The sequence below is a fragment of the Alosa alosa genome, chromosome 12, assembly GCF_017589495.1.
Source record: "Alosa alosa isolate M-15738 ecotype Scorff River chromosome 12, AALO_Geno_1.1, whole genome shotgun sequence".
Lineage (NCBI taxonomy): Eukaryota > Metazoa > Chordata > Actinopteri > Clupeiformes > Clupeidae > Alosa > Alosa alosa.
The window spans coordinates 3,316,411-3,330,529 of record NC_063200.1 but is presented as its reverse complement, the minus strand read 5'-3'; the positions used below and the strand labels follow the sequence as shown (position 1 = coordinate 3,330,529).

Below are 14,119 nucleotides of genomic sequence, written 5' to 3'. Positions count from 1 at the left end.
CTGCCGCTAGGGTGCGTCTAGATTTCTAGGCTACAGTAGACCTGCATCCGCTGTGTCATTTGACATTGTTAGGCTAATTTATTTATTTATTCCCCACATTATTCCCCACCATCACTTGTCTGCTAAATGACTTATTAGTTTGTTGTGCATGTGAGCGATGTAACGAAGCTTCCTCCTTGGTCTGTTTGCCTTGCTGAATTATCTACCACACCAGGTGAGTAAATAAAGCATAAATATGGTGTAAATAAAGTGTAGATATGGTGTAAATAAAGCGTAAATAAGGTGTTCTGTTTGCCATGTGAAAACAAGAGTTGTGGAACACTGGTCTCATTGGAATGTGTACGCTGCTATCGCACCCGGAGTAGCCAGTTCTATCATATAGTGGAAGCAAATGGTTGCAGCATACGAGGTGTGTATGGAAAGTGTGTGCATAGTGTGTGTGTGTATGGAAAGTGTGTGCATACGCGGTGTAAATGGAAAGTGTGTGCATACGCGGTGTGTTTTGAAAGTGTGTGCATACGCGGTGTGTTTTGAAAGTGTGTGCATACGCTGTGTAAATGGAAAGTGTGTGCATACGCGGTGTGTATGGAAAGTGTGTGCATATGCGGTGTAAATGGACTTCAGTACTGGTGTAGCCCGGCTGTTAGAGCCCATGTGCCTGGTGTGTAGCCCGGTTAGAGCCCCATGTGCCCTGTAGTGTCCACCCCCCCTGTAGTGCTCCCCCTCCCCCTGTACTGTGCTGCCCCCCTGTAGTGTACTCCCCCTGTACTGCTCCCCCTGTAGTGCCCCCCCTGTAGTGCTCCTCCTGTACTGCTCCCCCTGTAGTGCTCCTCCTGTACTGCCCCCCCTGTACTGCCCCACCTGTACTGCTCCCCTCTTCGCTCGTACTGTAACTCTCTCTTGTAACCATTTCCCCCAAAGGTGCCTCCACCTCCACTGAGGTCCCCTGTCCTGCTCCACCTTATGTCCTGTCTGTTTCCCCAGAGTTGCCTTCACCGAGAGAAGTGCATCATCCCTCTGACTTCTCCTGTGCTCCATCTCTCCCCACCCCTACCCCAGTCCCCCCCCCACTCCACCCACCCCACCCCATCAGCTCATCTCACCGACTCGTTTGCTCTGCCTCAGTCTTACCTTCCCCTCTCTGATACCCTATACCACCCCCCCACACACACACACATACATACCCCCCACACACACATACCCCCCCCCACACACACACACCAATGTAGGACTTCTCCCTGTCTTCTTCTACCCTGCCCCCCTTTTCGTCCTCCTTCAGCATTGTCTTCACCGAGCTCACCGCCCATGGAGCTTTCTACCCCACCTCTGTCTCTCTTACCTCACCGCCCATGGAGCTTTCTACCCCACCTCTGTCTCTCTTACCTCACCGCCCATGGAGCTTTCTACCCCACCTCTGTCTCTCATACCTCACCGCCCATGGAGCTTTCTATCCCACCTCTGTCTCTCATACCTCATCTCCCATCTTCCCCAGCACTGCCTCCCCCTACACGAGCTCACTCCCCATGTAGCTCTTCCCCAGTGTCTGTCGTGAGCCCCCCCATGTAGCCCTTCCCCGGTCTCCCCCCCCTCCTCCGTCTCCCCCAGCACGGCCTGAGGTATGTGGAGGCTGAGTGCTCACGCAGGCCGCCAGAAGCTCTCACATCATGGAGGAGAACTCTCGCCTCTCCGTTACGTAAGCCACAACACGTAGCCCACATCTGCAGGCAAGGGGCTCCGCTCCCGCTCTGGGCCTGGCTTCAGACATGCAGTGCACCGTAGTACAGTATACTGTAGACTGTCTGTGTGGTACAAACTGTACAGTTTGGGCTATAGCAAAAGACAGGCATACAGCATGGGCAAGCAACAAGCATGCATATAGTGTGGACTAGCTTAAAGGCAAGCATATAGTAGGCCTATGGACTAGCTTAATATAGTATGGACTAGCTTGAAGGCATACATATAGTATGGACTAGCTTGAAGGCATGCATATACTGTATGGATGCTAGTCATATTTTGACTAGCAACTGACATATAGCCCACAGGCTGGTTGAGGGCATTCCTGTTACGGTAACAGACTGAGCATCTGATCAGGCACTAATGCTTGTAAACTGTCATTGTTATCATGCACACAGAACTACAGGACTACTGCTGGACTACTTTTTGCACCTTCACCATGACACTCACTCTCTTGAGCACCTCACCATGCACACAGAACTACAGGCCAGTCCCGGCCCTGTCACCGCAAGCGTCTCATGCTTGATCACCCTCAAGCACACTATGGATTTTTTAAATTTAATTTATATAGTATATTTAGTATTTAGTTTTGTTAGTTTTTCTTATCTTCTACTGTCTCTATTGTACAGTGGAGTTTGGTTATATGTTTATACTTATACTTATATTTACCATTTCACCACACTCTACCATAGCACCTTAACACCACTACACACACTCTACCACACCTTAACATGATCAATGATCAAATGGTCAGTCCATACCAAACCTGTGTAATCAAAGTGAGAGATATGTATATATTATTTAAGCTACTGGATGTCTAAAAATGTCCTTGGGATGAATAAAGTATCTATCTATCTATCTATCTATCTATCTATCTATATATATATATATATATATATATATATATATATATAGCTCCTAGCTCTACTAAGCATCTGACCTGAAAGTCATTTCTCAGCCAACATCAAAGGGCACAGCCTACCCACAAACAACATGACCAGGACATTCACAATGAATGTATGTGAATTAAACTCTTTCTAATTTACATCCATCTCTCCATGTAACAGGAAACCTATTGTGTGCCTACATTAGGTGATTAAACCACAGCATGGGATAGCCTATATTGGAGCTGTCCTGGCGCAATAAGAATGCCTTTAAGTATTTAAGTAGGTGAGTGCAACAAAACAATTAAGTAGTGGCAACCGATATCCAGTAATAGCTGATAGCCCAGGTGTAATATAGTGGGGTAGCCTACATTTGTTTACGACTTGTTTGGTTAATTAAAGATCACGCTATCCTGGTGAGGACACAAACAGTTCTGTTCTGTAGCATGCCTGGGTATCTATTATGATTTGTCATAAGCTATAGCCTACTTCCAGTGCTAAATTATATGTTAACGTTGAAGTGGATACTAATATAAAGTTTACACTTAAAAAACAAACATCAAAATAACATGAAATTATAATATAGGCTTGGTAAAGAATGACACCAAAGCTGATGATGACGTGAGATTATTCTCTGTAAACATCCCTAGTTTACGCGCTCTTCCAGCTGCACAATCTTCAACTTTTCGAGTATGGAGTGAGAACATTTTCCGAAACCCTGATTCTTACGACTACTTAATTAAAATACTTCTTGTAATGATGTTCGGCTCTGCAATGTTTCGAGTAATTTACTTAATAAGACGCTATAAAACAGCAGCGAACCAATGTCTATTTACAAAACAATAATATAACAATGTATTCGTCATCGCTTACCTGCATTGCCTTTAAATGTGTGGGATGACGAGTAGATGTAGGTGTTGTATCAAAAGCTCCAATGATCCAAAAGATCGATTACTGGCGACTCTCTCGTGCTGTGCTCTCGATGTCAGTTCAACTGTCAAGAATGGTCCTCGTCTTTTCTTTATTTTCCGAGAGAGAGCGACAGACAGAGAGAGAGGGAGAGAGAGAGAGAGAGCGAGATCGCACGGGGATGGGGCGTGTGGGCTATGTTGGATTGCGCTCTCTGCTCACCGTCCTATGGTTGTCTTATCCCAGAGGAAAGGCTAACAGTCATCCCTCTGAGTAGCCTAACAGCAACATAACCCCGCTAACCCTAACTTCAACATGCGGACCTACGGATGGTGTAACCTATAGATCCCCATCCCAGAGGCAATATTGATTGTTAACTGTTGGTGTAGGCCTACACCTAGGATTCATTGTCCTCCTGCATGGTCTATAAATTGTGCTTTCAGAAAAGGAGGCGAAGGGATTTACCCAGGTTGCCCCTTTACAGAGATCATGAATAATGCATGTGATGTACCCAGAGCATTTTCTTCATCCAGTTCATATTTATGAGCTGAACTCTCATCGCACATAAACCATGACACCTCACCACACCTCACCAGGGCATTGTGCTCCAGATGCAGATGAGGGCTGCAGCTGCATGCAATCACACCATAGTTCTATACACAGTCTATGGTTCACACTGAGCAGGTCTGATAGGGCTGGTGGCCCACTCATGGATAAAGCCTAGTACTGTAGTCCTATAGAGTAAAAGAGAACTTCTCCAGTGAAAAAAAGCATTTTTAGTCTCATCTTGATCCATGAACAGGAGACCAGCCCTTACAGGAGGTCTTTCTTTTTACAACCCCAAATCAGAAAAAGTTGGGACGTTGTGTAAAATGTGAATAAAAACAAAAATCTGCAAAATTCTTAATATTTAGTTGCAAAAAGGACACAGACAACATACCACATGTTGACAATTTGACTATTTCATGGAAAATATATGTTAATTTTGAATTTGATACCAGCAACATGTTTTTTAAAAAAGTTGGGACGAGGGTAACAAAATTCTGGAAAGGTTGTGTAATGATAAAGAAAGAAAACGAAAGGAGGAATGTTTCACAATTAATTAGGGTAACTATAGCAACACAATTGGGTATGAAAAAGAGCATCCCAGAGAGGCAGGGTCTCTTAGAAGTAAAGATGTTGGGGTATTCATCACTCTGTTCTTAATGAAATTGTGAAATAATTGAGTTCATCATCTACAGGACATAATATTATTAAAACATTCAGAGAATCCAGAGAAATCTTTGCAAACAAGGGAAAGAGCTGAAAAACAACTTGGATGGCCGTGGTCTTTTGGACCTCAGGTGGCACGGCATCAACACCAGACCTGTTTCCAGACCTGTCATTGTATGGGCTCAGAACAACCTCTGATAACCATTGTCTAAGTGCACAGTTTGATAGGCTACTCAATTCAAAAACTGCAGCCAAAATTGTAAGAGCCAAAATTGTATTGAGACATGATACTGCCATCCAGGCAATGTTTTCTTCCAGGGAAGGCCTTGAATATTTCAGGAAAACAATGGCAAAATAAATTCTGTACATATTTAAACAGTGTTTCTCCATAGAGGAAGAGTCCAGGTGCTGAAATCTGTGTGCAGTCCAGACCTGTCAAATTAGGTGCATCATGGAATGAAAAACATGATTAAGAACACCTTATACCGTTGAACAACTGAAATATATTTGGCAGGAATGGGACAACATTTAATTCTCAGAACTAGCAACTGGTCTTCTGGTTGTCTATGTCCTTGGGTTTTCAAGATTAGTATATCATCACATTCTGGTTTTATTTGCATTTTACACTTTTGTACACTGAGTTTTCACAGTATCTAGGATTAATCTTAGTCCTAGACTGTAAGAGATCAACCTTCAATGAAATCTCTATTGGGGAAAAGGGAACAGGCAGAGAAGGTTCATGTCACGAGGAGTCTGGCCACAACAGTATTAGGCCTCCAAAGGGTTCTGCTGCTGTTAACAAATGCTGTGCAGCTATAAACAATGAATGCATACACTGCTGGCCAAGATAAATTAACTTTCTCTGATGTTCCTTAACAGTTTACATTTAGAGATAGCTTATAGGGCCTTAAACCATGCCTGAGGCACAGTGTATTTTGATAAGAAGAACATCCATGTTCCGAATGTTTGCAGACAGTGGACTTTGCCTGTAAATCCTGACCAAAACATGGGCCTATAGTCCACATGAAAAGCTCAAGGCTTCTCTCTGTATGACACAGACAGGGCAAGTTCTCACACATTTTGCTATTTATAGGTAAAACATTTAACAAGAACTAGACTCTAAACTGTTATTTATCGGCTAAACTTTAAGGCACAACATTTAAAACGGCTTGTTGAGTCTCCCCTGTCTCTTAAAGCTGACATGGCCAAGTAGAAAGCAACTGCAATTAACTTTTTTAAAATGGAAAACTTTGCCAAAGGCCGAGGAGTCACTGAGGATCCCCTACCCCCTATTACGCTCAGCTGTTATCAAATTAACCGGATGGGCACTTTATCTAAGCCTGTAGCCGCAGGGGATCAGCCCACTTAATTGGTCCCTCTATCTACGGGACGGTTCACCACCTCATCATCTGACGCCACGGAGGAGGCCAAAGCACCACACTGCTGCCCATTCTCCCTCATATTGCTGCCCATTCTTCCTCATATTGAAGTCAAGAGTGGTCAGTTAAAGGGGGAATTATTTTAAGCTTGACAGACAGTAAGATGAAACATACTGCATCCTCCACAAAGACTGAGGGTTCATGGTCATGAATGAATGTTGGGAGTTTTACCAGTGTCTTCATGTACGTCGGGGATCCTGAGTGAGTGGACTCGACTCCGACAGCAGCAGTGGGGAGCGGGCGGGAGAGGTCAAACGCTGACTTTGTTTGGGATGCTATCGCATATCAATCCATTCAAATCAATTTCACATTACAGCTTGATCTGCATCACCAGCATGCAGGCTGGAGCTGAAGACCCCCCCCCCAGTATTACAGACAGCGTGCAGGCTGGATTCGAAGGCCCCCTAGTCTCTAGTCTTACAGACAGCGTGTTTAGAGGTAAGAAATGAAGAGGCACTCAAGAAGCATCTTCCTCTATCTCTGTCTCTCTCCCCCAAATTAGAGCTGTCAATGTTCCAGCATTGCAAGTGATGCCTTTCCACTAAGAGGAGGGTAGGGATCCACTTCCCTGCGAGAGATAGAGAGAGAGAGAGATAGACAGAGAGAGAGAGAGAAAACCCTTGGAGAATAGGCTCCTCTTTTTCAACTCCAAACCACCCAACTAATTACATCTTACCCCTCTCCCAGCCAGTCTACGTCTTCTCAGACAACGGCATTCGCATGTTTTGTTTGCTGAAATGATTACTATTCTGCTGGTTTTAAGGCAACGACATTCACATGTACGGCATTCACATATTTTCAGGAAACGTCATTCACATGTTTAGTTTGCAATACTATTTTGCAACGGCATTCACATATTTTGTTTGCTGAAATTATCACTATTGTTTTAAGGCATATGTAACAGACTCTGTGTCGAGGTGGTGGTGGTGGTGGGAGGCTGTCAAGTTTATGAGGAGCCAGTTTGTTTCTGTGGATACTGTTGCTAAGCACTGAGGGGAGCTGTAAAGTTAAACACAACTATCAGGCATGGTAAAGGTGAAGTTAAAAAAAGACAAACCAGAGAGAGGGAGAGAGAGAGAAAGAAAACTGGGAAGAAAGCCAATGACAATAATCATTTTATTTAACTTGCCCAAGCCATAACAAACTGAACTGAATTCAAACGTGCCCCCAGATGCTTTCTGCTAACTGCACTGAGTTACAAATTCTGAATCTGCCTTGAAAATGATTCTACCTTGTGTCTTTTTAATTATTTCTAAATGATTTTACCTTTACCATGTGTTTATGTTTTCTTTTTTATTATGATCTTTAACTTCTTCTTGAATTTTCCCTTGGGGATCAATAAAGTATCTATCTATCTTACCTTTAACTATTCTTTGACTATTGCCCTTCTATGCTTTTATTTGCTAATACGGTTTGCTTTTGTTTATGTAAAGCACATTGAATGACCTCTGTGTATGAAATGCACTATATAAATAAACTTGACTTGACTTGACTTGGCTCCATGAGCAGCTTGAAGCGTGTGTGTGTGTGTGTGTGTGTGTGTGTGTGTGTAGCTGCTCGATGTGAATCAAAAAGCCTTTTATTCTGATCCCCCTCCTTGGCATGTTGCTGTGCTGGTGGAGCAGCAAGGGAGGACCATGCTTAACGATGCAAGGTGTGCACAGGGGAGCTGTCTCTGCCCACAGGTTTCTCATTCCTGCAGACTCCATGGCTATTTTTAGCCCCCGGTGCTGCTGCTGCTGGTATCTAGCATCCCTGGCGGATTAAGCCGATGCTAGGTTTAATTGAGGATCTCTGTACACGTGTACGTCTTTGTGTGTGCGGGCCTCTCTCTGTGTGTGCGTGTGGAAGGCTGTGTATGTGCGTGCAGGCCTGTGTGTGTGTGTGTGTGTATGTATGTGTGTGCAGGCCTGTGTGTGTGTGTGTGTGGGGGGGCTGTCTGTGTGTGTGTGTGTGTGTGTGTGTGCAGGCCTGTGTGTGTGTGTGTGGGGCCTGTCTGTGTGTGTGTGTGTGTGTGTGTATGTATGTGTGTGCAGGCCTGTGTGTGTGTGTGGGGGGCTGTCTGTGTGTATGTGTGTGTAGGCCTGTGTGTGTGTGTGTGTGTATGTATGTGTGTGCAGGCCTGTGTGTGTGTGTGGGGGCTGTCTGTCTGTATGTGTGTGTGTGTGTGCAGGCCTGTGTGTATGTGTGTGTCTGCTTGTGGTATTTTCCTCATTTCTTCTGGCATGTCTGTGGAAAGAATGGTGACCAGCCACCTCCTTTATCAAATGTTTATTTCAATTAGTTCTCCCACGGTCTACTTGCACCCCTTCGTCTGCTGGTTTAGTTCTCCCACTGTCTACTTGCACCCCTTGGTCTGCTGGTTTCACATGCCAATTGTACTTTTCCCAATTCAGAACATATTGTTATGTTATTGTGAGCTAAAACATATTGTTATGTTATTGTTAGCTATATGTCCAATTCAAAACATATTGTTATGTTATTGTGAGCTATATGTCCAATTCAAAACATATTGTTATGTTATTGTGAGCTATTTGTCCAATTCAAAACATATTGTTATGTTATTGTGAGCTATTTGTCCAATTCAAAACATATTGTTATGTTATTGTGAGCTATTTGTCCAATTCAAAGCATATTGTTATGTTATTGTGAGCTATATGTCAATTCAAAACATATTGTTATGTTATTGTGAGCTATTTGTCCAATTCAAAACATATTGTTATGTTATTGTGAGCTATTTGTCCAATTCAAAACATATTGTTATGTTATTGTGAGCTATTTGTCCAATTCAAAACATATTGTTATGTTATTGTGAGCTATATGTCCAATTCAAAACATATTGTTGTTATTGTGAGCTAAAACATATTGTTGTTACCAGGAGCTCATAAAACATATTGTTGTTATTGTGAGTATTGTTGTGTTATTGTGAGCTAAAACATATTGTTGTGTTATTGTGAGCTAAAACATATTGTTATGTTGTGTGAGGAGCTAAAACATATTGTTATGTTATTGTTAGCTATATGTCAATTCAAAGGCAATATTGTTATGTTATTGTGAGCTATGTCAGTTCTAAGGCTTATTGTTATGTTATTGTGAGCTGTTTGTCCAATTCAAAGGCATATTGTTATGTTGTTGTAGGCTATTTGTCCAATTCAAAACATATTGTTATGTTATTGTGAGCTATATGTCAATTCAAACATATTGTTGTTATTGTGAGCTAAAACATGTGTGTTGTTATTGTGAGCTAAAACATGTGTTGTTATTTGAGTTGTCATTTCCCTCCTGTGAGTCTTTCTCCTCTTTCCCCTCCTGTTTCATCTTTTTTCTTAGCTTCTTTCCTTGGCCTCCTCTTCTGTCTCAGTGAAAGCGACCAATCTTTTGGAAGTGCTGTGTAAAATGTCGACCCTTTCCTTGTGTGTGTGTGTCTGTCTCAGTGGCCAGGCCAAATGCTGTGTGAAGTGTGTGCTGTGTGTGTGTGTGTGTGTGTGTGTGTGTGTGTGTAACAGAGGCTGAAGGAAAGTGCAATGTGTGTGTGTGTGTATGTGTAACAGGCTGAAGTGCTGAATGATGATGTGTGTGTGACAGTTATGTTATTGAGCCTATTGTCCAATTCAAAACATTTGTTATGTTTTGTGAGCTATTTGTCAATTCAAAACATATTGTTATGTTATTCAAAACATATTGTATATGAGCTATTTGTCAATTCAAAACATATTGTTATGTTATTGTGAGCTATTTGTCAATTAAAACATATTGTTGTGTTATTGTGAGCTATTGTCAATTCAAAACATATTGTTGTTTGTTATTGTGAGCTATTTGTCCAATTCAAAACATATTGTTGTTATTGTGAGCTAAAACTATTGTTGTTTTTCTGCCTCCCTCTTCCTCCTCTTATTAGTTATTTCCTCTTTCATTTTAACGTTTCATCTTTTGTTAAACACGCCGACCTTTCCCTTGGCACTCTCCGTCTGTCTCAGTGACGAGCCAAATGGAGTGTAAAGAAAGTGCTTTCCTTGTGTGTGTGTGTGTGTGTGTGCCAAAAGAAGGAAAGTAAGGGAAAGTGCTGTGTGTGTGTGTGTGTGTGTGTAACAGGCGAAGGGAAAGTGCTGTGTGTGTGTGTGTGTGTGTGTGAGAGGAGAAAGTGCTGTGTGTGTGTGTGTGTGTGGGAGTGGGAAAGTGCTGTGTGTGTGTGTGTGTGTGTGTGTGTGTGTGTAACAGGCAAAGGGAAAGTGCTTCACAGGCATTATCTCGGCATCTAATCAAGACAATGCGCAGGCAGAAGGGTTAGCACTTGGATACCAAGTAATGGGAACACAACTTGTCATGCTTTACCGTCTCTGGACTGTTTGACTACTTTGTATAAACAAAACATCTGCTAAATAAGTATGATGACTCATAATGTGTGTGTGTGTGCGTGTGCGTCTGTGTGTGTGTGCGTTCATGCATGCTTGCTTGCTTGCATGTTCACATGTCTGCCAACCGCCCAGGCACTTTCTCAGACATGCGTGAAGTGTGTGTCTGTGTGTGTGTGCATGCATGAAGTTCTTCACATTAATTATTTGCAATAACACATGGCTGCACTTGACAAACAACTAGTTGTGATTTTAAACCTTATCTGCCCCCGAGATGCTGGTTGGGTTTCCAGCTTGCGTGTGTGTGTGTGTGTGTGTGTGCGTGCGTGCGTGCGTGCGTGCGGCGTGTGTGTATCTGTGCTTCAGGTCTCCATCTTGCCCTCTTAACTAATCTCCCTGAAGGTATTTATTGACCTTGACAGAGTCTGACATATCTGTGCATGTGTGTGTCTGTGTGTGTTTGTACTTCCCTGAGTGTGTTATGTCTAATTTCTTTTGACAGAGTAAATGTGACAAACGCTTCAACCCCAGTGTACATAGCAAGGGTCACAGAGTGCCCTTTGGGTGTGTTCTTGAGCAACGCGCGCGCATGTGCGTGTGTGCGTGTGAAAGAAAGAAGACCCATGGGTAACAGGGGCGAGGAAAAACTCCCTAGAATTGGAGATACATATAGGAAGAAACCTCGAGCAGATCCACGACTCAAGGGCCTGACCCATCTGCCTAGGGTCAATACGGTCAGTAAGGTCTGTAAACAATGACAAATGCATATGACAGTCAGGTGTGGAGAATAGGACATGGTGTTTAAAGCACCTGAGGTGAAAGTTACAAGAGGTGGGATGATTACGTATCCGGTATGATAAAGCATTAATCATGATTTAGTGAGAGAAAGTGCAAATAGTCCGGTGTCGGAATTGTCCAGGAAAGAAAGTTGTCAGGGGGCAAGTGGTGGGTCAGCAGACAGGCCAGAATCCAGGCAGAGTTTGAAGATTTGAGATGAAGGCTCCGTGTCTTGTATGGGTTTCTCCTGCCTTATGATCTTCATATCATACAGCCTGTGATGGAGTCTCTGCTCCTCATGTGGTGATGGAGCATGTTTTGCTCCTCATGTGAGTTTCTGCTCCTCATGTGGTTTTTGCTCCTCATGTGAGTCTCTGCTCCTCATGTGGTGATGGAGTTTCTGCTCCTCATGTGGTGATGGAGTCTCTGCTCCTCATGTGAGTTTCTGCTCCTCATGTGGTGATGGAGTCTCTGCTCCTCATGTGGTCATGTGGTGACAGCTCAGCTCCATGTGGTCATGGAGGCTCCACATCAGTATGTATTCATCAGTTTATGTGGTGATGTCTCTTCTCTGCACACACAGCTCCTCCGTCACAGACACACACAGGCATTCACAGATTTGCTTCTCTGCACACACAGAGACACACACACACACAGGCACACACACACACACACACACACACACACACACACCTAGAGAGAACCAGTTGGCGATAAGGTTCTGCCAATGCAAAGTGATTGCATTTCCAAGGTTGTTCAATCACAGGCCATTTTTGGTCCAGGGCTCTGTTTCTAGACAGTCAGGAAATGCTCCGCTCAGCTATCAGGTGTCCTTCTGACCCATGGGAAGTTTTTCAGCTCCTAGAAAACACACCTGCTAATGCACTCTGCTGCTGAGGCTGAGACAGCAGAGAACGGTACTGCAGGAGGGTAGAACAGCACTGCAGGAGGGTAGAACAGGACTGCAGGAGGGTAGAACAGTAGAACAGTACTGCAGGAGGGTAGAACAGTAGAACAGCACTGCAGGAGGGTAGAACAGTAGAACAGTATTGCAGGAGGGTAGAACAGCACTGCAGGAGGGTAGAACAGTAGAACAGTACTGCAGGAGGGTAGAACAGCACTGGGTAGAACAGTGCTGCAGGAGGGTAGAACGGTACTGCAGGAGGGTAGAACAGCACTGCAGGAGGGTAGAACAGCATTGCAGGAGGGTAGAACAGCACTGCAGGAGGGTAGAAAAGCACTGCAGGAGGTTAGAACAGTAGAACAGTACTGCAGGAGGGTAGAACAGTAGAACAGCACTGCAGGAGGGTAGAACAGTAGAACAGTATTGCAGGAGGGTAGAACAGCACTGCAGGAGGGTAGAACAGCACTGGGTAGAACAGTGCTGCAGGAGGGTAGAACGGTACTGCAGGAGGGTAGAACAGCACTGCATGAGGGTAGAACAGTACTGCAGGAGGTTAGAACAACACTGCAGGAGGGTAGAACAGTAGAACAGTACTGCAGGAGGGTAGAACAGTAGAACAGCACTGCAGGAGGGTAGAACAGTAGAACAGTATTGCAGGAGGGTAGAACGGTACTGCAGGAGGGGGTAGAACAGTACTGCAGGAGTGTAGAACAGTAGAACAGTACTGCAGGAGGGTAGAACAGTACTGCAGGAGGGTAGAACAGCACTGCAGGAGGGTAACATACTGCGGTAGGAGGGTAAAAGGGTAAAGCCCTGTCTTACCCCTGGAACTTCCTGTCTGACAGGTGAAGCATTTGAAGTTTACATGTTCTTCAATTCAGCAAATATAAGCACAATTATAGTATAAGTATATATACTCTTTTAATCCTATGAGGAAAAATTGGTCTCTGCATTTATCCCAATCCATGAATTAGTGAAACACACGCAATATGTCAACAAATATCTTTGGCATTGAGATTAATACCGTTCCGCCTAAAACAGAGGGGCCTAGGGGAATAGCAGCAGCAGGAGAAATCTCACTTCAAACCTCTAACTTCTAATTCTACCTTCTCTAGGGGTCTATAGATCTTCTAAAGCAGCAGAAGCTTCAATTTACATTCTGTATTAGCGCTTAAGCTAAAGTCTTAGTACTCATTCATTTTTCCCAACTTAATTTGATGTACCGTACCATCCAGAATTATTGGCACCAATGGTAAAGTTCACTAGAAACGGGTATAAAAAAATATTTGGATGTTTCATTGTAATCTCACAATGAAAACAATGAGGAAAACCCCAACCACGAAGGGAAGCAAACACTTCGCCCACAATTATTAGCACCCCTAGAAAATCTTATACGCAAAATGCAACAGAAGCATTTTCCTATTTATATTCCATTTCTTTAAGAGTGCCGGTCAACTTTCAGAAGTAGTGCATGTCTTTTTTGTCCACTAAGGTGTGAAAATAAAGGGGGCACAGAGGGGCTACATCCCCATGTCCAGTGGTTCCCAACCTGGGGTCCACAGACCCCACTAGGGGGCGCCAGAGATTGCAGGGGGTCCGCACAATGTTGCCTGGGCTGAGGTTGTTGGTTACCAAAATTATATTTGCGCACATTAAATGTATAAAATCCCAATAACACACCCAATTGGATAATCAAAATTCTGTATAATCCAAATTAAAACATATTTTTGTTCCACATTTAAATACATGGAGCTATTTATTACCTCTGAACTCATAAGTTTGTAATTAATCACTTTATTTGGGGGCAGCTGTGGCCTACTGATTAGCACTTCGGACTTGTAACCGGAGGGTTGCCGGTTTGAACCCGACCAGTAGACACCGCTGAAGTGCCCTTGAAGTGCACCTAAC

General features: G+C 43.7%; 1 protein-coding gene across 1 annotated transcript in view; it reads right to left on the bottom strand.

Annotated features, from left to right (window-relative positions):
* LOC125304779 (calsenilin-like) overlaps positions 1-3,732 on the bottom strand; it is a 26,639-nt gene extending 22,907 nt beyond the window's left edge. Inside the window, exon 1 of the mRNA XM_048259278.1 lies at positions 3,492-3,732. Within this exon, the coding sequence (XP_048115235.1) occupies positions 3,492-3,497 (6 nt within the window). The 5' untranslated portion in view covers positions 3,498-3,732. The remainder of the gene's footprint in view (positions 1-3,491) is intronic.
* Between the last annotated feature and the right edge of the window lie 10,387 nt (positions 3,733-14,119).